The 22,672-nt window shown below is 41.2% G+C and overlaps 3 protein-coding genes across 3 annotated transcripts; 1 reads left to right on the top strand and 2 right to left on the bottom strand.

Moving 5' to 3' along the window:
* Positions 1 to 1,162: 1,162 nt before the first annotated feature.
* LOC148099938 (collagen alpha-1(XX) chain-like) lies at positions 1,163 to 4,641 on the top strand. Its single transcript, XM_087849727.1, has 3 exons — positions 1,163 to 1,271; positions 4,168 to 4,313; positions 4,459 to 4,641. Exons 1-3 carry the CDS (start codon positions 1,163 to 1,165, stop codon positions 4,639 to 4,641), a joined length of 438 nt encoding a protein of 145 aa, XP_087705853.1.
* Positions 4,642 to 5,722: 1,081 nt separating this feature from the next.
* LOC148099937 (filamin-A-like) lies at positions 5,723 to 6,602 on the bottom strand. Its single transcript, XM_087849728.1, has 4 exons — positions 6,429 to 6,602; positions 6,223 to 6,325; positions 6,093 to 6,188; positions 5,723 to 5,892 (listed from the first exon to the last, which is right to left on the bottom strand). Exons 1-4 carry the CDS (start codon positions 6,471 to 6,473, stop codon positions 5,723 to 5,725), a joined length of 414 nt encoding a protein of 137 aa, XP_087705854.1. The 5' UTR covers positions 6,474 to 6,602.
* A 10,038-nt stretch (positions 6,603 to 16,640) lies between these two features.
* Positions 16,641 to 17,530, bottom strand: LOC148099936 (filamin-A-like). Its single transcript, XM_087850289.1, has 4 exons — positions 17,347 to 17,530; positions 17,141 to 17,243; positions 17,011 to 17,106; positions 16,641 to 16,810 (listed from the first exon to the last, which is right to left on the bottom strand). The coding sequence occupies exons 1-4, from the start codon at positions 17,389 to 17,391 to the stop codon at positions 16,641 to 16,643; spliced, it is 414 nt and encodes a 137-aa protein (XP_087706415.1). The 5' UTR covers positions 17,392 to 17,530.
* Between the last annotated feature and the right edge of the window lie 5,142 nt (positions 17,531 to 22,672).

The raw sequence follows: 22,672 nt of genomic DNA, 5'->3' as shown, positions 1-22,672 counted from the left end.
AGGCAAAAAAAACCAGGTGTGAGTGTGTAAAATTTGGTGAGTATTTGAGTGCAAAAATGTGTGGTCTCCAACTAATGGAAAAGGCTGGTCACGCGATGTGCAGTAGTGTTCTTTAAATAGAAGAATTTTTCCCGTTCTCATAGCCCGTCATGTGGCGACATGTGGCGGGCTAGCAGGTTAGTAACATACAGGCCCGGGTTCGAGCCCTCGGTTCACCTGGCTCTGTATGTTCACCTGCTAGGGGGAGGTCCAGGCAGGTGATCTTGGAGTGAAAATTCTAAGGGATGAACCTTGTTCAGCCTGGGCTTCCCCTGACTTTTTTCTTTTGTTTCTTTTTTTTTCTTTTACCTGCCACAAACAAACAGACCTCCTTGTTGTCATGGCTACCAAGGACCACTCTTCTTGTGCCAACAAGTCATTGCCTCACAAAACATTATTTCCTATGTTTCCCTGTGGTTTTTTTTTTTATCTCTTGTGTTTTAGACAACAAAAAATAAAAGAAAAAGATCTACAGATTCAGGCTTTTCTTTACCTGTGGTAGTCGCGTAGAATGACGTCACTGACACTGGTTTAATATGAAAACAAACTTTCTCAAAAAAAAAAAAAAGAAGAAGAAGTGGGTCGGCGTGTCATCTTTACCGAGCACCATACATGTTTTGCCTCACATTAAAATTATTATTTTTCCTTTTCAAAAGTAATTCAGAGAGAAAAAAACAGAGAAGTCAAATATATCAAATTTGCACTAATTCTACAGCCCGGCAGGTGGCGCAGAGCACTTGCCGGCGCCTGGCAGGTTGAAGCACAGACAGGCGCCAGTTCGATTCTCACTCAATCACTCACAAACTCACTCCAAATCCTCTCTGTAGCTTCGGTCTGCTAGGGGGATTCCTGGTCTGCGCAGGGAATCTCGATGTTTTTTTCTTTGTTGGGGCCTTTATTTATAAAGCTGGGACTATCTCCGTTGTCATGGCTACCAAGAACAACGCCAGCTTGGGGGAGAGCGGAGAGCGATAAGCACAGACTCATTCATCCTTTCTCCACTTTCTTTTCACAGCTGCTGCGGTGGGAAACGCTGGGACTTGTGTGGCTATGCAGTTTTTGCGTTGTTGGGAGCTTTTAAGGACCAGCCTTGAATTTTACACATTTGATAAGTGAAGACTGGATGTTTAGTGACGAGAGCTGGGATAATCTGGACAGAATCTGCAGGCTGCATCTCCAAATCAGAAATGGCTTTAGATCTGATGCTAGCAGACAGGCATGCATGTCTCAGGGTGATTACACACTAACACATTGTGATTAATCACACACATTTGTATACATTTTATTCACAAGATAAAAAAAAAAACACTATACAAAATGTGTTTTTGTGCTAATTAAAGAGTTGTGGCTCAGTCTATTAATGAAGGTCAAAAGCTTTGTTTGGCGCGAATGTCCAGGCAATTTATTGTGCTAAGTGACGAGAGCATAAAGGGGCGCACATGCTTACAAACACATAGAATCCATAAACTTGAAATTCATTTAGCTTATAACTGAATCTGGCTGAAAGAGGAGAAACTTGTTGATATAATTCAGGCCATTAACAAGAGAGGCCACTGTAGAAGTTAACTCTAGTTTACAGAGGAGCAAAATGAGATAAAGATGCTATATCAACAACAGGTTATGACACAGGAAATATGAGTTTTAAAATGAAGTTAGTGTTAACACACAGGAGTTGTTTCTAGGCAGCGTTTAGCTCTGATGAACTTTATGCATGAGTAATTGCTTATATGCTTAAACTTAATTGATTAAAATGGTTGTTTTCTTTTTGATCTTTTAGTAGAATAGGCGCTTATAATGATTTTCTTGTGATCTATTGGGAAAGGTGACTTTTAGGTCAGAGTGGAGGCCCTTGCAGCAGCGACAGTTGTGTACAGGATGTTGATGATCAGATAAGGGAAAATAGAGCGAGCAACAGTAAACATATGCAGGGACGTGAAAGCAGCGCTTTAAGAGTGTTGAAATGATGATTACTGAGATGAGTAATGTTGAAGAATATGTATAAATAATAGTTAATAAGTCAAAAGATAATTAGGTTCATGCTTTTGATTAAAGAGTCCCAGACATAATAGGTTGAACCAAGTTTGAACCAAGAGAACAATTGATAAACATGATAAGTTAGGGAGGCGTAGGAAAAGGTGTTTTATTCCTTTGCAGGAGATCTCGGCGACCACAGGGGGTGAGGATCCTGGAAGCCTGAGACCTGACGGACCACAAGAGAGGGACCCAGAAAAAACCTAATCTCATGCATGGACTGTTCTTAAGGGGGAGCTGACGTTTATTACTGGACCACTTAGATGACCATATGTTGTTATATGATTGGCTGAGCCAGAGGACTGCTAGAGAGGGTCAGAGCAATGACACAAATAAGTGTGGTGACCCTATTTTTTAAGGAAAAAGGGTCACCAAGAGAGGGAATGTGAGCAATTAGAAATATATTTTACTGCTATTGTTAATGATCATCATCGTTACCATTGCAGTTATAACCACTCTAAACTGTTGAGTTGAATCTATGATCTTAAATGCTTTTGAATGCTTGTTATAATCTGAAATGTGTACGTGCTGGCCTTCTGTCTGGTGGAAAAGGTTACAAGTTGAAACTGAGTGCAGTTCATGATGACACAAACACACAGTAGACTTTATCTCATTTATAGGTGAGAGGTTAATCATGTTTGCTTGTAACTCTAAAATTGTCTCTGTAAAAGAGGAATAGTTTCTAGCTGTCTCTACAAACAGAGGAACAGTTTGGTTTTCCAGACGGGAAGTAAAAGTCAGATGACAGGAAGCATTTGCTGTGGAGATGGAGACAATGTTATTTTTAAACTGTCTTAAGTCATTGTGGTTTTGAAACCTATGTATGAACTGTATCTGAGTGACGTTTAGGTGTGTAGTAAATTTAAGCCCAGAAGGTATAAAACACCTGCTTATGCTCTGTAAATTGGGGATCGGCGCTGTCTGCGTGCAGCGGGCGATCTTCCCACGCGTGTGCATTAAAATCATCGTTTGACTCCACCCGGCCGGATCAGTGTTGTTATTATGGAAGTTGATTACCTCCTCTACCCCTCCTCAATATTGAATCTTAACAGCTGCTAGTAACAAAGTGCTTAAAGATTTAAAATTGGTTCTTTCCCAAGTTTTCTGTTATGTGCACACACATTCCTCGACTTAGGCGCTTTTTAGTTCTCCAATAATGGTCAGTGCAAAGTGTTTACACAAACAAAAAACAAACAAACAAAAACATTACTCAGAAAATGGTCAGGTACAAGAACTGGACTAAAAAGGAGTGGAAAAACCAGATAATGTCCAAAGAAATAGTTCAGCGTGTGGCTCACGACTTTTGCACAGTACTGTAAATGTTATTAATAATGAAAGATGTCAAAATGTAGCTTTGTCATTTTTAAAAAATTCCCGTACACATTATTCTTTTCTTCTAGTGAAGGTGCCTCCTCCTTCTGACCTTAGGGTAACTAATTTGTCAGACAGTCAATGCTAATGTGCTAAGTCACATTAGCAGCAGTGTTCAGCCTAAAAAATACACAAGTTAAAAGTCATGCATTTGAGTCATGCATCCATATTATTTGTTTATTTATTAAATTATTTTTGAGACACTGTTAGTTGTTAGAAGCCAGTGTTTTAACGATAGGACATATATGACAGTAATGAGACAACCTAAGATATCCAAGATTACCACAAAAACACAAATAGAATCACAGAAAGCTTGTTTGTCTCCCGTTAGTCTTTAGGCCCAGTTAGCTTTTACTTTTCTGTGGTCAGTAGCCCTTCATGTCATATTCTGTCTCTATGTACAATATAGCATTACTAATACAATAACCTGTACGTAAATGAACTTGATTGTGTAATTGATGGCAGTTGTCAAAGTACTAGTCACTTAAAGGTTAAATTTCACATCTAAATTCTCATCTTTGAATAACTAGAACTCTGAGCTATGAAATAAATGTAGTGAGGTTAAAGTATCAAATCAAAGTATCAAATTCTCTGTTATACTTTACATTTATTTTCTATAAAAACACTTTGCTCTGCTGCCAAAATAATTTCCTCGTTTAAAGGAACAAAGTGAGGGTTAAGTGTCATTAGCTGTGGTACTTTATCTCTTCTATGATGTTGCTGCAGTGTCTGGTGGAGGCCCAACCAGCCTCACGGTTTCTGATGAGACTGCCGTCAGCATGGTGATCAGCTGGGTACCTCCCAATGCTCATGTCCTCCAGTATCACATGTCCTACATGGCTTTAACTGGAGCTGATAGCCAGGATCACACTGTGAGTGGGTCGTAGTCATTACATCTTCACCTCTTCTGGGCTTCAGCCGGCTGTCATGTGTCAGAATTCCAGAAATTCCATAAGTCCCAAAACTTTAAATGAGTTCTGACTGTGTTGGGATGATAGTGTTGTTTGTTGTCTGCAGGTGCTGGTCCCTGGTGGAGAGAAGCAGGTGATGCTGGAGTCATTGCAGCCAGATACACATTACAACATGTTAGTCACCGCTGAGTACCACAACAGAGAAGGAGGCAGCGATTCAGCTCAGGGCAAAACTGGTGAGTCAAACAAGGAAAGATGCCAAGACAGCTCAAGTGCAACTTCCAGTTAAGACCAACAGGCTTACATGCAAAAAGTGCAAATGTCCCATTACTTTACCCTTACAGGAGGACATGCATACTTGAAGGTTTCCACATATAGAAACATCAAGGTTTTTGGGCAGTATTGTTTCTACAGCACTACACGTACAGTCATTTTGGTCCAGAGACACAGATTCCTTTCTCTGCATAATGATGGGCTCTCTGAACAATGAGACAGCAGCCAGTACCGGTACAATGACAGTACTGCTCTTGATACTTGGTTGGAAGTTCAAAAATTACTGGGTGCACTGTGTCTGCGTTTATTGTCCATGCTAGTGTGCAGATGACATTCTTTGGCTTTGTGTTTTTTGTTTGTTTTCTGGCTTTTTTCTGTCTCTCTAGACACTTTGTGGGTAAGCAGTGCGAGTGTGGTCAGGTCAGACCACTCCAGTATCTGTGTGTCATGGAGACCAGTATCTGCCGTTGATGGATATCCTATTGTAATCCAGGATGTAAAAGGTATTCTGTAATCACGTCTACAGTGATGTGAAAAGGTGTTTGCCCCCTTCCTGATTTCCTAGTGGTTTGCATATTTATCACACTTACATGTTTCAGATCATCAAACTCATTTTAATATTAGACACAGATAAGACAAGTTAATACAAAATGCAGTTTTTAAATGATGATTTCATAGATTAGGGAGAAAGATGATCCAAACCTCCCTGGTCCTGTGTAAAAACAAATTGCCCCTCTTGTTAAATCACGAGTTAACTGTGATTAACCAATTTTGGAAACCTCAGTTCAGTGTTACTAAACACACTCAGGCCTGATTAATTGCAGACTTGTGAATCAAGAAATCAGTTAAATAGAAGCTGTCTGACAAAGTGAAACAGGCTAAAAGACCTCAAAAAGCAACACATTGTGTCACCAGCCATCCTCCTGGTCCTCAGTGTTAATGCCCACTTAACTGGGTCCTTCAGTGGAAAGGCTCAAGCAGATGAAGCCTAATATAACAAGATGAGACTGACAAAAATTCTATTTGAATGTTTAAAAAGAAAAATATCACAGTATCTAAGCTTTCACTGAGCATATACCTGCATCAATGATGAACTCTCAAGGCTGAAAAGTCCTGGCCTCGGTCAGCCACGGTCCACTCACACGGCTCACATCACCAATCCCTGACTGCTTGATCATAACAGCAATTGGGCTGCTGGGAACATGACGGCCGTTCTTCTTGATGTTAAGAAGGTTCTCACCAATCTCTCTGGGAACAAACGAGATTCCTAAGACAGACAAAACAGATGTTAACAACGCTTATTCTTGTGTGTGCATGCAGCCCGTTTCAGTTGCTCCTGCTTCTTTCTCCACGCTTGAACTTTTATTACTTTCCCCCTCTGTCTTTTACTTAGGGGTTAATAAAGTATTTGGATTCTGATGAGTCTCACTGTTTAGCAAGCTTCTCACTTATCAGACGGACGCTCACCAATGTGAGCGTTACGCAGCATCTTCAGCAGGCAGGGCTCCTCTGGGCCTGAGGGTGTTGTAAGAGGGGCTGTCAGCTGGCTGAGGTCAAGCTCTCCTATGTCCAGTGGAAGATCTGCAGCAGAGCCCACCTTCAGTGAAGTATGTTGGCTGGAAGGCTTTGAGGCCCGTCTTTGCCACTGCAGGGTCAGAGACCTTCACCTTGTTTGGATGACAGCCTGCTCCGATATTCATCTGTGGGCACAAACACCAAAACTCAAGAGACTTTTCAGTGAGAAGAAAAGGCAAACCTTGCATGCCAGAGTGAAAGTGAGAGAGTGTGTGAGTGCATACTCACCCTGAATGGACTCTCAGGGATGTTAACGTCTCCCCTGGAGACCATCACAATGTGCTTCACAGGCTTACGTGGGGTGTGGGTGCAGGTGTATGTGCTGTTGCTATTATCCTTAACCTGGACATCCACAGAATTGACTTCACCATCCTGTGCAGAAGACGAGGGATTATAGTTCAATCAGATTTAACACAGCGTATTTTTCGGACCATAAGGCGCACTGTTGATGAACAGGTCTGGTTTCATACACCAGGCGCACTGGACTATAAAACGCATTAAGCGAAAGAAAACAGCCAGATAAGATAAGTCAAACTTTACTCAACTCTTTCTTCTTGCTTCCTCCACTTCCGTACCATTGATTCATTGATGTTGAAATCTCTCGCAGCTGCTCTATTCTCATGTTCTACTGCGTGACCGACAGCCTTGACTTTGAAATCCGCTTCGTCAGCATGTCTCTTAACAGGTGGCATTTTGGGGTCATTATCCACACACAATACAGTAATATTATGTTGAAGCACAGTACGTATCCGCGAGGCTCCTGACTACGTAGCCGTAATGCTCCGACAATCCATCAAGCGGTGCGACTTGGTGGCTTACCAAAGTCGTACTAAAACCTTTTTTGACAGATTTTTGAGCGCCGTGTATTACATAAAATCGGTTCATGGTCAGTAAGCACAACCAGAATTCATACATAAGGCGCACTGTCGATTTTTGAGATAATTAAAGGATTTTAAGTGCGACTCATAATCCGAAAAATACGGTACATACAATATATTTAACATATTTGTGATCATATACAAAGCCAGATATACCTGGGCTATAATTTTCAGAGGAGCTTTTCCTCCTTGCTTGGCATCAACTGTGGGTTTTCCAACGGCCAGACCACTGCTCTGAAGGCCTGGACCGTACGCCTTAACCTAGAGAAAACTATTTTAAACAAACTATTAGAAAAGGAACAAGTCAAAGATCTACTATAGCCAAAAGATCATTTACAGACTATAGCGCTGTGAAAAAATATTTGCCTCCTTTCTGATTTCGTATCTTATTCCATATTTGTCACACTTACACGTTTCAGATCAATCCATTTTTAATATTAGACAAGAATGTCTAATATTAAACGGCAGTTTTCAAGGGGAAAAAGCTATCCAAACATACTTGGTCCTATATGAAAAAGTAATTGCAGCGAAAACCCGATACCTTGTGTGTCACCTCTGACACCAAGAACTGCAGCAAGCGTTTGGTGCTAGGGGTCACATTTTGAGTTTGTGAAGATATTTAAGGTAGACACGCGTAATTAGCGGCAGGTGTGTTGTTGATCGGGAGGAAGCAAACAGTTTGTGACCGCTGTGCTGCTATGTTCAATCCTGGAAATAAAGAATCTGAAGGACAAGATGAGTAAGGCTGGAGTTATTGGACTGTATCAAGTTTAACAAGTTCATGCATACCAGTGACATCGCGTCACCCCCGCCAACGAACACCCCAGTGGCTTCAAGCCTAGGCTTAGCCTCTACAGGAGAGCTTTCAGCCATGAAAAGTGTGTCCATCACAAGCCCACCACCATGATCTTGAGGCAACAATCGTGAAAACTGATCTTAACTGAGAGTGTTGGATGTCCTCATTGTTGCAGAGCACATGGACAGCATACTCACCTGGTTCTGTGGGCCAGCAGCACATGTCACACAATCCATCACCCTTGTCATCACATTCAATCTTGGTCTGAGAGAAACCTGAAGAGAAATAGAGCAGCTTCAGAGAAGAAACTCATGACATATATATGTATATATATATATATATATATATATATATATATATATATATATATATATATATATATATATATATATATATATATATAAAACTAGACTTTATGTATATTATGTAAGGTGTGGATATATAAATATATGTACAACTCTGTGTATATATGTTTATGGACAGGCATGCAATGTAGTGACAAGGATTGACAAGAACTAATATTGCAAAATGGTGCACATAAAAGCTACTACTAATATGGTGTATTGTAGGCTGCAGGTACTTTGTTGTGAGTCTGACAACGATTGGAAGGACAGACCTTCTCCTGGTTCTCTCTTGTCTCCTGAATCTCTCCTGGTTGGGGGTTGGGGAAGGGTATATTTGCACAACAAAAGCAGGAGAACAATGGAGCTGAAGGCCTCTCAGCGGGGTGCTGGGAGGTGTTAGGTTCAGGGGAATTTACGCAAATTTGCGCAGGGTCAGTAAATCTAGTCTTTCAGACACAGGCTTTAAGCAACCATGAGCCACTGATAAGCGTGATAGATTAATAAGCATGTATAAAGTGGGCTTGTTAAACAGTCTGATAGGAGAAAGTCAATGAGCACGCAATAAAGTGGACTTGTTAGGGACAGTTTACCATCAGCCTTGATAAAGTTTAACTTCATTTGTATTGAAAGACAGACTTTAAAGAAGATTCTTATTTGAAACTGGTGATAAAATCCAGGTCAGATACAGTTACATACAAGCATACAGTACACACTACTGCTCAAAGGTCAGAGGTCAGTTAGAAAAGTCCCTGATTTTAATAGAAAATTGGCTTTAATGTAACATCACATGAAGTTTATCAGTAATGTTTCACAGCTTTAATCAAATCCTTCATCATCCATAAGTTGTGATGGAAAAATGTCTGCAAGCGTGCAGGAGCCCATTTTTAGAGACAATCACTCCTGTGTTATAATGTTCATTGAAGTTTATCAGGTCAGACGACCAACAGATGATAAGAAATATAATCTTACTAATTATTAGAGTTGAAAAGTACTTTGCTAAGCAAAATTCAATGAGGTCAGGCTGGAGCTTGAGACGTTAACATAAAAGGTTCAGTTGGTGATGCATGAAAGAAAATCATTTTCTTCTACAAATCTATTGGAGAATTCTGATTGTAAGAAGTGAAAAATATTCAAAGACTGAAAGAGTTGCACACAGTAGAAATTTTGTATTCATCGTTTATCTTGGTTTTCTTCTGATTTTAGTATCTATTTGTGAGTGTAGTTTTTATTTGCATGATTTTATTCTGTTTGTATCGCATGTTTTTAGTGTGTCATTCTACGTGTTTTAATCCACTGTGGATTAGCTGGGCATTGGAAAAATTAGCTGATAGTGATCACATGTTGAGGCATGGGTGTGTCCAGAGGTGTCCTTTCAGCTGTTTTATAGGTCGTATTAAAAGGAAGCAAGCTGAGCACTGGAAGGAGAGAGGCCCTAGATTGGAAGAGGAACGCATGAAGGCCAGGTGGAAAAGAGGGAGCCGCTGCGTGATCGTGGGGGGTGCGACGCCTCGTCTGGAGACCGGTCAGCGTGATGTGGTGACCCAGTCCCGACAGCAGGAACGGCGACAGTAGGAGACAACGTGTGTGATTGACATCAGGGCAGATGTATACCACTGCCTGCATTTGTCAGCAGCGTCTCACTGTTGTTCACTGGGTGCAGCCGTGTTGGGAGAGGGTCGCCATGGCTATAAGCCAGGGCAGCTTCCGGGATGATGGTTCTGGCTCCTATTTGTTTTTACTTACAGGTGATGACGTGAGGGGAGCCGCGGTGGTATCGAGTGACGGACTCCAATGCAGAATGCGAACTGGGCTGGGATGTGATGGGCCCAGTGGACGGACGAGACTGGGAAAGGAGGCTCCTCGTCTGCCTGACACGAGGCTGGCGTGGACCCCGCTCAGCAAGAGGAATTTCTGTCCAGCTCAAGAACACACAAGGAATATTCGTCCTGGGTTGTGGGACTGGGTGGGATTTCTGTGCATGAAGAGAATTGTATTTTGACCAGTTTTAGAATAATCTTATCCAGTCTCAGTGGGAATTTTAGCATATCGAGAAAGTTTCATTGTATACTTTATTTCTTAGTATCTGGTTTGTTTTATTCCTGCTGTCCACCTCGTGGAATAAACATGAATGAAACAATACTTTCCTGTCAAAAACAATATTTTAGTCAAGGCTAGCGGAAAGTTTCATATATATCATGAACATCTTTCCTCTTTGTCTTCCTATAGTTTAGTTTCATTTTCTTCCCCCAACCGGTGGAGGCAGATGGCCCCTCCCTGATTCTGGTTCTGCCGAAAATGGAGTTTTTCCTTCCCACTGTTGCCAAGTTCTTGCTCATAGGGGGTCATTTGATTGTTGGGGCTTTCTCTGTATTATTGCACAACCTTTATCTTACCATATATTTCAAGTTTATATGTTGTGAATTGGCTTGATTTAAATCAAATTGAACTCATTCAATTAAAACCAAATATAACTTGTAATCCAATCTATTCAAATGTAAAGTCATCTCACTCAATTTGGACTAACACTGAAAAATACACTGACATCCTCTGTTTCCCAATTAACAGATCAGAGGTTGATGTTTTATTCATGACTCAATACTTGAATGGTTTTATCCTGTTTATAAATAAACATTTAAAAAGGACATTGCTTCATTGTCTGATTCATTCTTTGTCTGTGTCAGTCCTTAATACACACACATGTATACAATAATTCTAGTTGCCACAGTCTCCGGAGATCCTATGCTCTGTTTTCTTATACTTTTCTTCACTGTTTACCTCATTTTGCCCAATAAAATGTACATTTTTGTAAACAATGACTTGTTTTGGGCCATTAAAAAAACTGTCTCCATATGAGGACGTACTTGAAGAGAAAAAGTCACCACTTTGCATTTTACAAATCAAGTAAACAAACACGGGGCTGTTTATCATATAACTAACTTTTAGGTCTGTGGGATGGAAGGATGGGAGCTTTAAATGTTGTTTATTATGTTTATTATGAAATTATGTTGGGACCCTGAAAAAAACTTACTATGTACAATAATGGATTTCTATACATTTGACATCAGATGAAAACTTTGGTTGTAAGATTTGGATAATTATTTATTAAAAGCTAGAAATTTTAAATGAGAATAAGAAAGAAAAGTATTTCTTTGTGCCCCCCTTTCCCTGTTAATGCTCTACCTGGCCTTTTTTGTTTCCCTCTCACCAGATAACCAGCAGCTTTTATGGCTCCAACAAACATCAGCTGATACTAGAAAGTAATATTAAATCAATTCTAACAACAGCTTATCAAGTTTAAAGGCGCTTCTGCTGTTTAACACGACCTCCGCTAGTTTCCTCTTTCTGGCGCAAAGCGGGAGATAAACAAGCAAGAAAGATGGGACTTGCGGCAGAAACGCTGATCAGCTGATCATTGATCAGTTTCATGATTGCAGTAGCAGCAGGAGAGGGAGGGGGGAGAATGAGAGAAGAAGAGGCAGCTGACAGCGTAAAGACACAGAATAACTCCAGCTTTTTGTCTTTTCTTAAATTGTAGCTGAAGTATGGGACAAATCCGTGTATTTTCAGCTCAATACGAAACATGTAATATTAACTCTGAATACCAGAGGATTCCGTTTTTTACAGGATGGTAGGCAACTCTACTAACTAACCATATGAATAAAATAAAGTTCACCAGTAACATATAGCACCCACCCAACTGTATAGAAACTCCATCATGCTAGCTAGTACACAGTACGAGTTATTGTAACTGACTGTAAAAAGTTAGCACAACGAAAATAAACTACACCTAAACTTGGTTTGACCCAGATAGACTGCAGGTCATAACTTCTTACCTGAAGCTCATTTCACCTGACAGTCGGACCCGCGGCCGCCTTGGGTCTCTCCACCTCCGCCTCCCCTTTCCCCCATCCACCTGCTGGCTTCCACCACTTGCTAATTTTACTGAAGCTGTGAAAGCTCCACCACAGCCACTACCAAACAATTGAGTTATTTTTACACGTCTGCCAGCATCTGTCCAATCCGCCACCTTTCACTGTTTACACGGTTAAGAAAAAAAGACAACAACAACAAAACATCGGCCCATTTAAAACGAAAAATTACCATCGGCCTACCCGGCAAATACCCAGTATGCCCGATGGCCAGTCTAGCTATGCCCCACAGACAGACTGAGGCCCCGCAGCTATTTTTCGGTAAGTTAAATGTGTTTGTGGCCACTGTCCTTAGCTAGGTCCTGAAATCTAGGCAGCTAAGATGAGAAGTGGGCTCTTCGGGGAAACTTGTTTTGTAAAGTTGGTTTAGCTAATCCGTAGAGGTGAATGACTTGAGCGTGACTAAAGAAATGATGAGAAAAGCACTGTGTTGCTCTTTTGTCCAGTCATTGATGCTAGCTAAGAGGATGTAATAAATATGTAATAAAGGCAAGGTAACAGAGATGAAAAAGGAGTGGTTGTTGAGAAATAAGTGGTGTGCAGGCAAAAAAACCAGGTGTGAGTGTGTAAAATTTGGTGAGTATTTGAGTGCAAAAATGTGTGGTCTCCAACTAATGGAAAAGGCTGGTCACTCGATGTGCACGTAGTGTTCTTTAAATAGAAGAATTTTCCCCATTCTCATATCCCGTCATGTGGCGACATGTGGCGGGCTAGCAGGTTAGTAACATACAGGCCCGGGTTCGAGCCCTCGGCTCACCTGGCTCTGTATGTTCACCTGCTAGGGCGAGGTCCAGGCAGGTGATCTTGGAGTGAAAACTCTAAGGGATGAACCTTGTTCAGCCTGGGCTTCCCCTGACTTTTTTCTTTTCTTTCTTTTTTTTCTTTTACCTGCCACAAACAAACAGACCTCCTTGTTGTCATGGCTACCAAGGACCACTCTTCTTGTGCCAACAAGTCATTGCCTCACAAAACATTATTTCCTATGTTTCCCTGTGGGTTTTTTTTAATCTCTTGTGTTTTAGACAATAAAAATAAAAGAAAAAGATCTACAGATTCAGGCTTTTCTTTACCTGTGGTAGTCGCGTAGAATAACGTCACTGACACTGGTTTAATATGAAAACAAACTTTCTCAAACAAAAAAAAAAAAAGAAGAAGTGGGTCGGCGTGTCATCTTTACCGAGCACCATACATGTTTTGCCTCACATTAAAATTATTATTTTTCCTTTTCAAAAGTAATTCAGAGAGAAAAAAACAGAGAAGTCAAATATATCATATTTGCCGGCAGGTGGCGCAGAGCACTTGACGGCCCCTGGCAGGTTGAAGCACAGACAGGCGCCAGTTCGATTCTCACTCAATCACTCCAAATCCTCTCTGTAGCTTCGGTCTGCTAGGGGGATTCCTGGTCTGCGCAGGGAATCCCGATGTATTTTTCTTTTTTGGGGTGTTGGGGCCTTTATTTATAAAGCTGGGACTATCTCCGTTGTCATGGCTACCAAGAACAACGCCAGCTTGGGGGAGAGCGGAGAGCTATAAGCACAGACTCATTCATCCTTTCTCCACTTTCTTTTCACAGCTGCTGCGGTGGGAAACGCTGGGACTTGTGTGGCTATGCAGTTTTTGCGTTGTTGGGAGCTTTTAAGGACCAGCCTTGAATTTTACACATTTGATAAGTGAAGACTGGATGTTTAGTGACGAGAGCTGGGATAATCTGGACAGAATCTGCAGGCTGCATCTCCAAATCAGAAATGGCTTTAGATCTGATGCTAGCAGACAGGCATGCATGTCTCAGGGTGATTACACACTAACACATTGTGATTAATCACACACATTTGTATACATTTTATTCACAAGATAAAAAAAAAACACTATACAAAATGTGTTTTTGTGACAGGCTGCTAGTAACAAAGTGCTTAAAGATTTAAAATTGGTTCTTTCCCAAGTTTTCTGTTATGTGCACACACATTCCTCGACTTAGGTGCTTTTTAGTTCTCCAATAATGGTCAGTGCAAAGTGTTTACACAAACAAAAAACAAACAAACAAAAACAATTACTCAGAAAATGGTCAGGTACAAGAACTGGACTAAAAAGGAGTGGAAAAACCAGATAATGTCCAAAGAAATACTTCAGCGTGTGGCTCACGACTTTTGCACAGTACTGTAAATGTTATTAATAATGAAAGATGTCAAAATGTAGCTTTGTCATTTTTAAAAAATTCCCGTACACATTATTCTTTTCTTCTAGTGAAGGTGCCTCCTCCTTCTGACCTTAGGGTAAGTAATTTCTCAGACAGTCAATGCTAATGTGTTAAGTCACATTAGCAGCAGTGTTCAGCCTAAAAAATACACAAGTTAAAAGTCATGCATTTGAGTCATGCATCCATATTATTTGTTTATTTATTAAATAATTTTTGAGACACTGTTAGTTGTTAGAAGCCAGTGTTTTAATGATAGGACATATATGACAGTAATGAGACAACCTAAGATATCCAAGATTACCACAAAAACACAAATAGAATCACAGAAAGCTTGTTTGTCTCCCGTTAGTCTTTAGGCCCAGTTATCTTTTACTTTTCTGTGGTCAGTAGCCCTTCATGTCATATTCTGTCTCTATGTACAATATAGCATTACTAATACAATAACCTGTACGTAAATGAACTTCATTGTGTAATTGATGGCAGTTCTCAAAGTACTAGTCACTTAAAGGTTAAATTTCACATCTAAATTCTCATCTTTGAATAACTAGAACTCTGAGCTATGAAATAAATGTAGTGAGGTTAAAGTATCAAATCAAAGTATCAAATTCTCTGTTATACTTTACATTTATTTTCTATAAAAACACTTTGCTCTGCTGCCAAAATAATTTCCTCCTTTAAAGGAACAAAGTGAGGGTTAAGTGTCATTAGCTGTGGTACTTTATCTCTTCTATGATGTTGCTGCAGTGTCTGGTGGAGGCCCAACCAGCCTCACGGTTTCTGATGAGACTGCCGTCAGCATGGTGATCAGCTGGGTACCTCCCAATGCTCATGTCCTCCAGTATCACATGTCCTACATGGCTTTAACTGGAGCTGATAGCCAGGATCACACTGTGAGTGGGTCGTAGTCATTACATCTTCACCTCTTCTGGCCTTCAGCCGGCTGTCATGTGTCAGAATTCCAGAAATTCCATAAGTCCCAAAACTTTAAATGAGTTCTGACTGTGTTGGGATGATAGTGTTGTTTGTTGTCTGCAGGTGCTGGTCCCTGGTGGAGAGAAGCAGGTGATGCTGGAGTCATTGCAGCCAGATACACATTACAACATGTTAGTCACCGCTGAGTACCACAACAGAGAAGGAGGCAGCGATTCAGCTTAGGGCAAAACTGGTGAGTCAAACAAGGAAAGATGCCAAGACAGCTCAAGTGCAACTTCCAGTTAAGACCAACAGGCTTACATGCAAAAAGTGCAAATGTCCCATTACTTTACCCTTACAGGAGGACATGCATACTTGAAGGTTTCCACATATAGAAACATCAAGGTTTTTGGGCAGTATTGTTTCTACAGCACTACACGTACAGTCATTTTGGTCCAGAGACACAGATTCCTTTCTCTGCATAATGATGGGCTCTCTGAACAATGAGACAGCAGCCAGTACCGGTACAATGACAGTACTGCTCTTGATACTTGGTTGGAAGTTCAAAAATTACTGGGTGCACTGTGTCTGCGTTTATTGTCCATGCTAGTGTGCAGATGACATTCTTTGGCTTTGTGTTTTTTGTTTGTTTTCTGGCTTTTTTCTGTCTCTCTAGACACTTTGTGGGTAAGCAGTGCGAGTGTGGTCAGGTCAGACCACTCCAGTATCTGTGTGTCATGGAGACCAGTATCTGCCGTTGATGGATATCCTATTGTAATCCAGGATGTAAAAGGTATTCTGTAATCACGTCTACAGTGATGTGAAAAGGTGTTTGCCCCCTTCCTGATTTCCTAGTGGTTTGCATATTTATCACACTTACATGTTTCAGATCATCAAACTCATTTTAATATTAGACACAGATAAGACAAGTTAATACAAAATGCAGTTTTTAAATGATGATTTCATAGATTAGGGAGAAAGATGATCCAAACCTCCCTGGTCCTGTGTAAAAACAAATTGCCCCTCTTGTTAAATCACGAGTTAACTGTGATTAACCAATTTTGGAAACCTCAGTTCAGTGTTACTAAACACACTCAGGCCTGATTAATTGCAGACTTGTGAATCAAGAAATCAGTTAAATAGAACCTGTCTGACAAAGTGAAACAGGCTAAAAGACCTCAAAAAGCAACACATTGTGTCACCAGCCATCCTCCTGGTCCTCAGTGTTAATGCCCACTTAACTGGGTCCTTCAGTGGAAAGGCTCAAGCAGATGAAGCCTAATATAACAAGATGAGACTGACAAAAATTCTATTTGAATGTTTAAAAAGAAAAATATCACAGTATCTAAGCTTTCACTGAGCATATACCTGCATCAATGATGAACTCTCAAGGCTGAAAAGTCCTGGCCTCGGTCAGCCACGGTCCACTCACACGGCTCACATCACCAATCCCTGACTGCTTGATCATAACAGCAATTGGGCTGCTGGGAACATGACGGCCGTTCTTCTTGATGTTAAGAAGGTTCTCACCAATCTCTCTGGGAACAAACGAGATTCCTAAGACAGACAAAACAGATGTTAACAACGCTTATTCTTGTGTGTGCATGCAGCCCGTTTCAGTTGCTCCTGCTTCTTTCTCCACGCTTGAACTTTTATTACTTTCCCCCTCTGTCTTTTACTTAGGGGTTAATAAAGTATTTGGATTCTGATGAGTCTCACTGTTTAGCAAGCTTCTCACTTATCAGACGGACGCTCACCAATGTGAGCGTTACGCAGCATCTTCAGCAGGCAGGGCTCCTCTGGGCCTGAGGGTGTTGTAAGAGGGGCTGTCAGCTGGCTGAGGTCAAGCTCTCCTATGTCCAGTGGAAGATCTGCAGCAGAGCCCACCTTCAGTGAAGTATGTTGGCTGGAAGGCTTTGAGGCCCGTCTTTGCCACTGCAGGGTCAGAGACCTTCACCTTGTTTGGATGACAGCCTGCTCCGATATTCATCTGTGGGCACAAACACCAAAACTCAAGAGACTTTTCAGTGAGAAGAAAAGGCAAACCTTGCATGCCAGAGTGAAAGTGAGAGAGTGTGTGAGTGCATACTCACCCTGAATGGACTCTCAGGGATGTTAACGTCTCCCCTGGAGACCATCACAATGTGCTTCACAGGCTTACGTGGGGTGTGGGTGCAGGTGTATGTGCTGTTGCTATTATCCTTAACCTGGACATCCACAGAATTGACTTCACCATCCTGTGCAGAAGACGAGGGATTATAGTTCAATCAGATTTAACACACCGTATTTTTCGGACCATAAGGCGCACTGTTCGAGTCGAAGGTCGAAGGTCAAGATGGCGCCTGTGTTTGGCTGTGCCGCTGCCTTCGTCCGTGTGTTTGTTTATTTTTTATGCTATGCATGTGTTTTTGTTACAGTTTTTTCTGGTGTCACCTCCCTTCGGATTTATGATCGTCATGCGTTGCTAGCGATCAAATCTGCAATGGATATCCTTCAGAGTCAACGAAACGAGGCTGTTTTCCTACCGCCGTTAGAGCGCGACGCAGCACCAGGTCTACCTCCACTCTTGCCGGTCAGCTCACTTTTGCTTCAGAGGCCTCGTCGGAGAAAGCGAGGGAAGCGAGCCGGCTTTCACGTCCTGCTCCATCGTCTTCGGAAAGAGATGGACCTTTGGGGGCTTTATTCCTGGGTTGCTACCGGTGAGATTCGGCTGGAACTTGTCGGAACTGGATTAATCCCCACAGCCCACTATGTTTACCACCCATGCTGTCATCTGAAAGCTTGGAAAGCCAAGCCTCATCGCGGCAGGAACCCTGCTTTGCTGCGTGGCTTACCGCATAGCGCGGACTCTGTCCTTGGAAACTCTACCCCTGTCCTGGTGAGTCGCAGCCTTAAATGGATGTTAATTAATGCCCGCTCAATCGCCAATAAGTCCTATATTTTAAATGACTTGTTCTGCTCTGAGAAGCTTGACTTCATGTTTATCTCTGAGACGTGGCAGCGTGAGAATGAAGTCTCACATCTTTTAGAGCTTTGTCCCGCTGACTGCTCATTTCTCTGTGCACCTTGGATATCTGGACGAGGAGGTGGAACAGCTGTAATTTTTAAAAATACTTTTTTATGCCAGATGATTTCTTCAAGCTGCTACAACTCCTTTGAGATGCTTATGATAAAAATTGGAAGAGAACAGCCCATATACGGCATTCTTATTTATCGTCCACCTGGGTCTGCTGCATCTTTTTTGTCAGACCTACAAGACTTTTTAACTTCCACTATTAAAATGGGCAAGGTCATCATTGTTGGAGATTTCAACATTCATGTGGATGACTTAACAAACAGTACCACTAAGGAGTTCCTGAGCATTATGGACTCTTTCAACTTTGTTCAGCATGTAGCAGGGCCTACTCATATGGCTGGGCACACTCTGGACTTGGTCTTCACCTATGGTGTTTCCCTTGACCACATGAATTTAAATGAAGTTGTTTTTAGTGACCATAAGTCAGTTTCTTTTACTGTATCTGTTAATTCAGAGTCCCATCCTCAAGGTTCTACTAGGCGCAGGCGCTTTATTGATGACTCTGTCATTTTAAAGTTTTCTTCTCTTTTTAATTTTAAAAGTTCCTCTAACGAGGTTGAGCTTTTAACTAATTATTTTAATGAACACTGTCTTGCCATTCTAAATCAGGTTGCTCCTCTCAAAACCAGTTATTGCTCTGTTAATTCCCGGACACCATGGTTAGATAATCAGACTCGTGGTCTTCGACGCTCCTATCGAAAAGCAGAGCGTCTGTGGAAGTCCACCGGTCTGACTGTCCATCGTGATCACTTCAAAGAACTACTTTACCTATATAATGAATCAGTCAAAGAGGCCAGATCCTCTTACTTCAATAAGCTTATAAATCGTCACAAAAATAATTCAAGAATTCTATTTGATACCATCAACAGTATTGTTTCTCCTCCAACCCAGCATGCTCTGTTGCTTTCTGATGAAGATTGTAATACTTTCCTTAATTACTTTGTAAATAAGGTGATGGACTTGAAATCCAAAATTTCCTCCAATGCCTCCCCTTATGAAGATACCCCTTGCTGTCTTGGATCATTTACCTCCTTTTCTCCAATCACACTAAATGACCTAATTATAGTTTTAGGTAAAATGAAATCCTCATCATGCTCTGTAGATATATTACCTCCCTCTGTCCTGTCTGGGTCTATCACCAGCATTGGTCCTACATTACTATCCATCATCAACAGTTCACTGAGGCAAGGCTGTGTTCCATCTTATTTTAAACATGCTGAGGTAACTCCTCTGTTAAAAAAACAGAATCTTGATCCTACCTCTGCTAGTAATTACCGACCTATTTCAAAATTGCCATTTGTAAGTAAAGTACTTGAAAAAATTGTTGAAAATCAGTTCAGGTCTCTATTATGTAAATTACACATCCTTGACCCTTTTCAGTCTGGCTTTCAAAAGCAGCACTCTACAGAGACCGCTCTCTTAAGAGTCTATAATGATCTGTTAATGGCATCTGACGCAGGGAACTGTTCTGTGATCATTTTGCTTGATCTCAGCGCTGCCTTTGACACCATCGACCACAAAATCCTACTTAACAGGCTCAAGGTTTTGGCTGGTATATCTGGCTCTGCCCTAGACTGGTTTTCTTCATATTTATCAGACAGGACCTTTTCTGTTAGGACTGATAGGTTCTCCTCTAACACTGCTGCCCTGACCTGTGGTGTCCCACAGGGCTCAGTTTTAGGTCCATTACTATTTTCTTTTTATATGCTTCCTTTAGCTGGTATCATTCAATCTTTTAGCGACCTGTCTTATCATTTTTATGCTGATGACATTCAGCTCCATGTGTCCTTTAAGCCTCATCAGCTGGATAGGCTGTCCACCCTAGTCCAGTGCTTAACCCAGGTTTCTGATTGGCTTTCAAGCAACTACCTCGTTCTAAATACTAACAAGACCGAGACCATGATCGTAGCTCCTCCTGAGCTACATTCTAAAATCAGTCAGGTTCTTGCCTCTTTCTGTCCATCTGTCAAGTCAAATATTCGAAATCTCGGTGTAATATTTGACTCTTCTCTGGGCCTTGACTCTCATGTAAAATCTTTGTCTCGTTCCTGTTTCTATCATTTAAGAAACATATCTAAACTGCGACACATGGTTTCCTCAGCTGAATTGGAAAAACTCATTCATGTTTTTGTGTCATCACGCTTAGACTACTGTAATTCCCTGTTTACTAGCTTGGATAAATCATCTCTTTCTCGCCTCCAAGCCATACAAAACGCAGCAGCCAGATTACTGACTCGCTCTACCAAGCGTGTTCACATTACTCCTGTGAACACGCTTGTTATATATATATATATATATATATGTATATATATATTTATATATATATATATATATACACATATATATATATATGTGTATATATATATATATATATATATATGTGTGTGTGTATATATATATATATATATATATATAGACATATATATATATAAAAACTATATATATATAAAACTATATATATATAAAACTAGACTTTATGTATATTATGTAAGGTGTGGATTGTTAGGTTTTGTATTGTTGATTGTCATTTATGCTTAGAAATATCTACTTATATATGCTTAGAGGTGTATAATTAATTGTGTAGTGATGGATGTGTGATCTTTAGCAGGCTGCAAAGAGTGCATTCCAGAGTGTTCTGGAATCCACACCTACATCCTGGGAGCATGGGAAGAGGTCGTACATTGTTTTATTGTTTTATGGTAGGCTAAACGTAGCTATATCTGTTTTAGTCTAAGTGCCTTTTGTTTAGATGAACTGCTGGACTTTCCAGACCAGTAGGTTTAGGGAAGTCATTTATGGGGTCATACTCTGACCCCACACACACACACACACACACACACAATCCTTTGTTCACATGTTTACCTATGTAAGATGTTATATGTTAATGACCCTGTGCATATTCATGTAACCACAATAAAAGGAGTGCTATGGGGAACCTGGCTGAGAGTCTGATGGAGGTCAAGTGGTGGAACGACACTTGGCTCCAGGCAGGTCTCCCTCATGCATGAGTAACACGAAGAACTTTGCCTACTTGGTGTTCAATGCTTTTGCTGTGTTTTTAAATTGTCTCGTTCCAGCGGTGGGCCTGTGCTAGACAGACCCAACATTAATTGGTCCTTCGAGCCGGATCCCTAGAATTGACATTCACCGAGGGGAAAAAGAGACACGCCGAAAGACGTCAGCCAGGACGTATAGAAGTTCCTGTAGTAAAGTCCCGAGACGTGAGAATTCGTCATCGGGCCGGTGGATTAGCTGTCTGTTTTTTCTCCTCGCTGGATGGTGATTGACGGGATTCGAGATTAATGCAAGAGCAACACCAAGTAAGTACTGTACAAAGAAGAGCGCTGTAGCTGCGCGGGTTCACGCGAGCACGGTCGCGCGGGTTTCACGCGGACCTGAGCCGTGCGGTTAATCGCAGGCTTATAAACAAAAGAGAGCGACGCCTATGCCGTGCGGTTTCACGCAGGCAGGTGCATCTCAGTGACTGCGCGGGTACACGCGAGTCCAGGAGCTCAACGGCCGTGCGGGTTCACGCAGGCTGGGGAAAGTTATAGGCCTATTTGTGTTGTTTGTGTACGTCTGTGTCAGTTGTTAAAAGTAATCTGCATTAAGCTTAGGGTTGCTCAAATTAAGTAAAATGACATATGAGATGAAGTGATATAGGTAAATATTTTAACTAATTACGTGCATAGAGGCACTTGACCTGTTTGAAAGACTGTCGTCTTATTATGAGCCATTGTTGAGATATAGAGCAGACCTATGAAAACAACTAATATGCTGAACCCTGTATGAAGCAGCTGAAAACTACATGATGGAGGAGCTGAATTGAATATGAAAGTGCAAGTCTTTGCCACTGTGGGGCAAAGCACGCAACCACTGTGTGAGGTTGCGTTGTGGTCTCTTCTGAGCTGATGAGCAAGCTACACATTATCAGATCAGGAGCTGGCTGAGAACTCTTCAAAGAGAGGGAAACAGAACTATGATAACTGTGATAACTGGAGTGTGCAGAGTTTCCGTGAGCAGTTTTCCTACATCTTAACTCATGTGTGTAGAGAGTTCATAGCATCAGCATCATGTTTTTGTTTATTTGTTTTGTTGGGTTGAAAAAAATTAAATAAACTTGTGATCATATTTATGGATCACAATGGCACATGCCATTGGCCAAATGATTTATTTACGCAGATGAAAAAAGTGAGTGTGAATGTGTCTGACGTCACAGTGTTTTTGTGCGCTGTGTAAAAGTAATTGCCTCTGATTGTGAGAGCGGTGATTCTGCAGGTCACCAGCTATTGTAAAGAAGAAAAAAAAAGAGTACAAAAGAGACAAAATTTACATTGTAGATG

This window comes from Neolamprologus brichardi, chromosome 13 (genome assembly GCF_056152115.1).
Source record: "Neolamprologus brichardi isolate AB-2024 chromosome 13, ASM5615211v1, whole genome shotgun sequence".
NCBI classification, from domain to species: Eukaryota; Metazoa; Chordata; class Actinopteri; order Cichliformes; family Cichlidae; genus Neolamprologus; species Neolamprologus brichardi.
This window is presented reverse-complemented; position numbering and strand designations above follow the sequence as displayed.

Bases quoted from the DNA above. Each gene is read 5' to 3' on its own strand.
- LOC148099936 (XM_087850289.1), bottom strand. From the start codon at position 17,391: ATGGTCTCCAGGGGAGACGTTAACATCCCTGAGAGTCCATTCAGG. The intron at 17,107-17,140 runs GTGGGCTCTGCT...CACTGGACATAG, and splicing joins GCCAACATACTTCACTGAAG to GAGAGCTTGACCTCAGCCAG. The intron at 16,811-17,010 runs GTGAGCGTCCGT...TGTCTGTCTTAG, and splicing joins GCTGCGTAACGCTCACATTG to GAATCTCGTTTGTTCCCAGA.
- LOC148099938 (XM_087849727.1), top strand. From the start codon at position 1,163: ATGTTTAGTGACGAGAGCTGGGATAATCTGGACAGAATCTGCAGGCTG. The intron at 1,272-4,167 runs GTGATTACACAC...ATGTTGCTGCAG, and splicing joins ACAGGCATGCATGTCTCAGG to TGTCTGGTGGAGGCCCAACC. The intron at 4,314-4,458 runs GTGAGTGGGTCG...TGTTGTCTGCAG, and splicing joins CTGATAGCCAGGATCACACT to GTGCTGGTCCCTGGTGGAGA.
- LOC148099937 (XM_087849728.1), bottom strand. From the start codon at position 6,473: ATGGTCTCCAGGGGAGACGTTAACATCCCTGAGAGTCCATTCAGG. The intron at 6,326-6,428 runs GTGAGTATGCAC...TTGTGCCCACAG, and splicing joins TCCCTGAGAGTCCATTCAGG to ATGAATATCGGAGCAGGCTG. The intron at 6,189-6,222 runs GTGGGCTCTGCT...CACTGGACATAG, and splicing joins GCCAACATACTTCACTGAAG to GAGAGCTTGACCTCAGCCAG.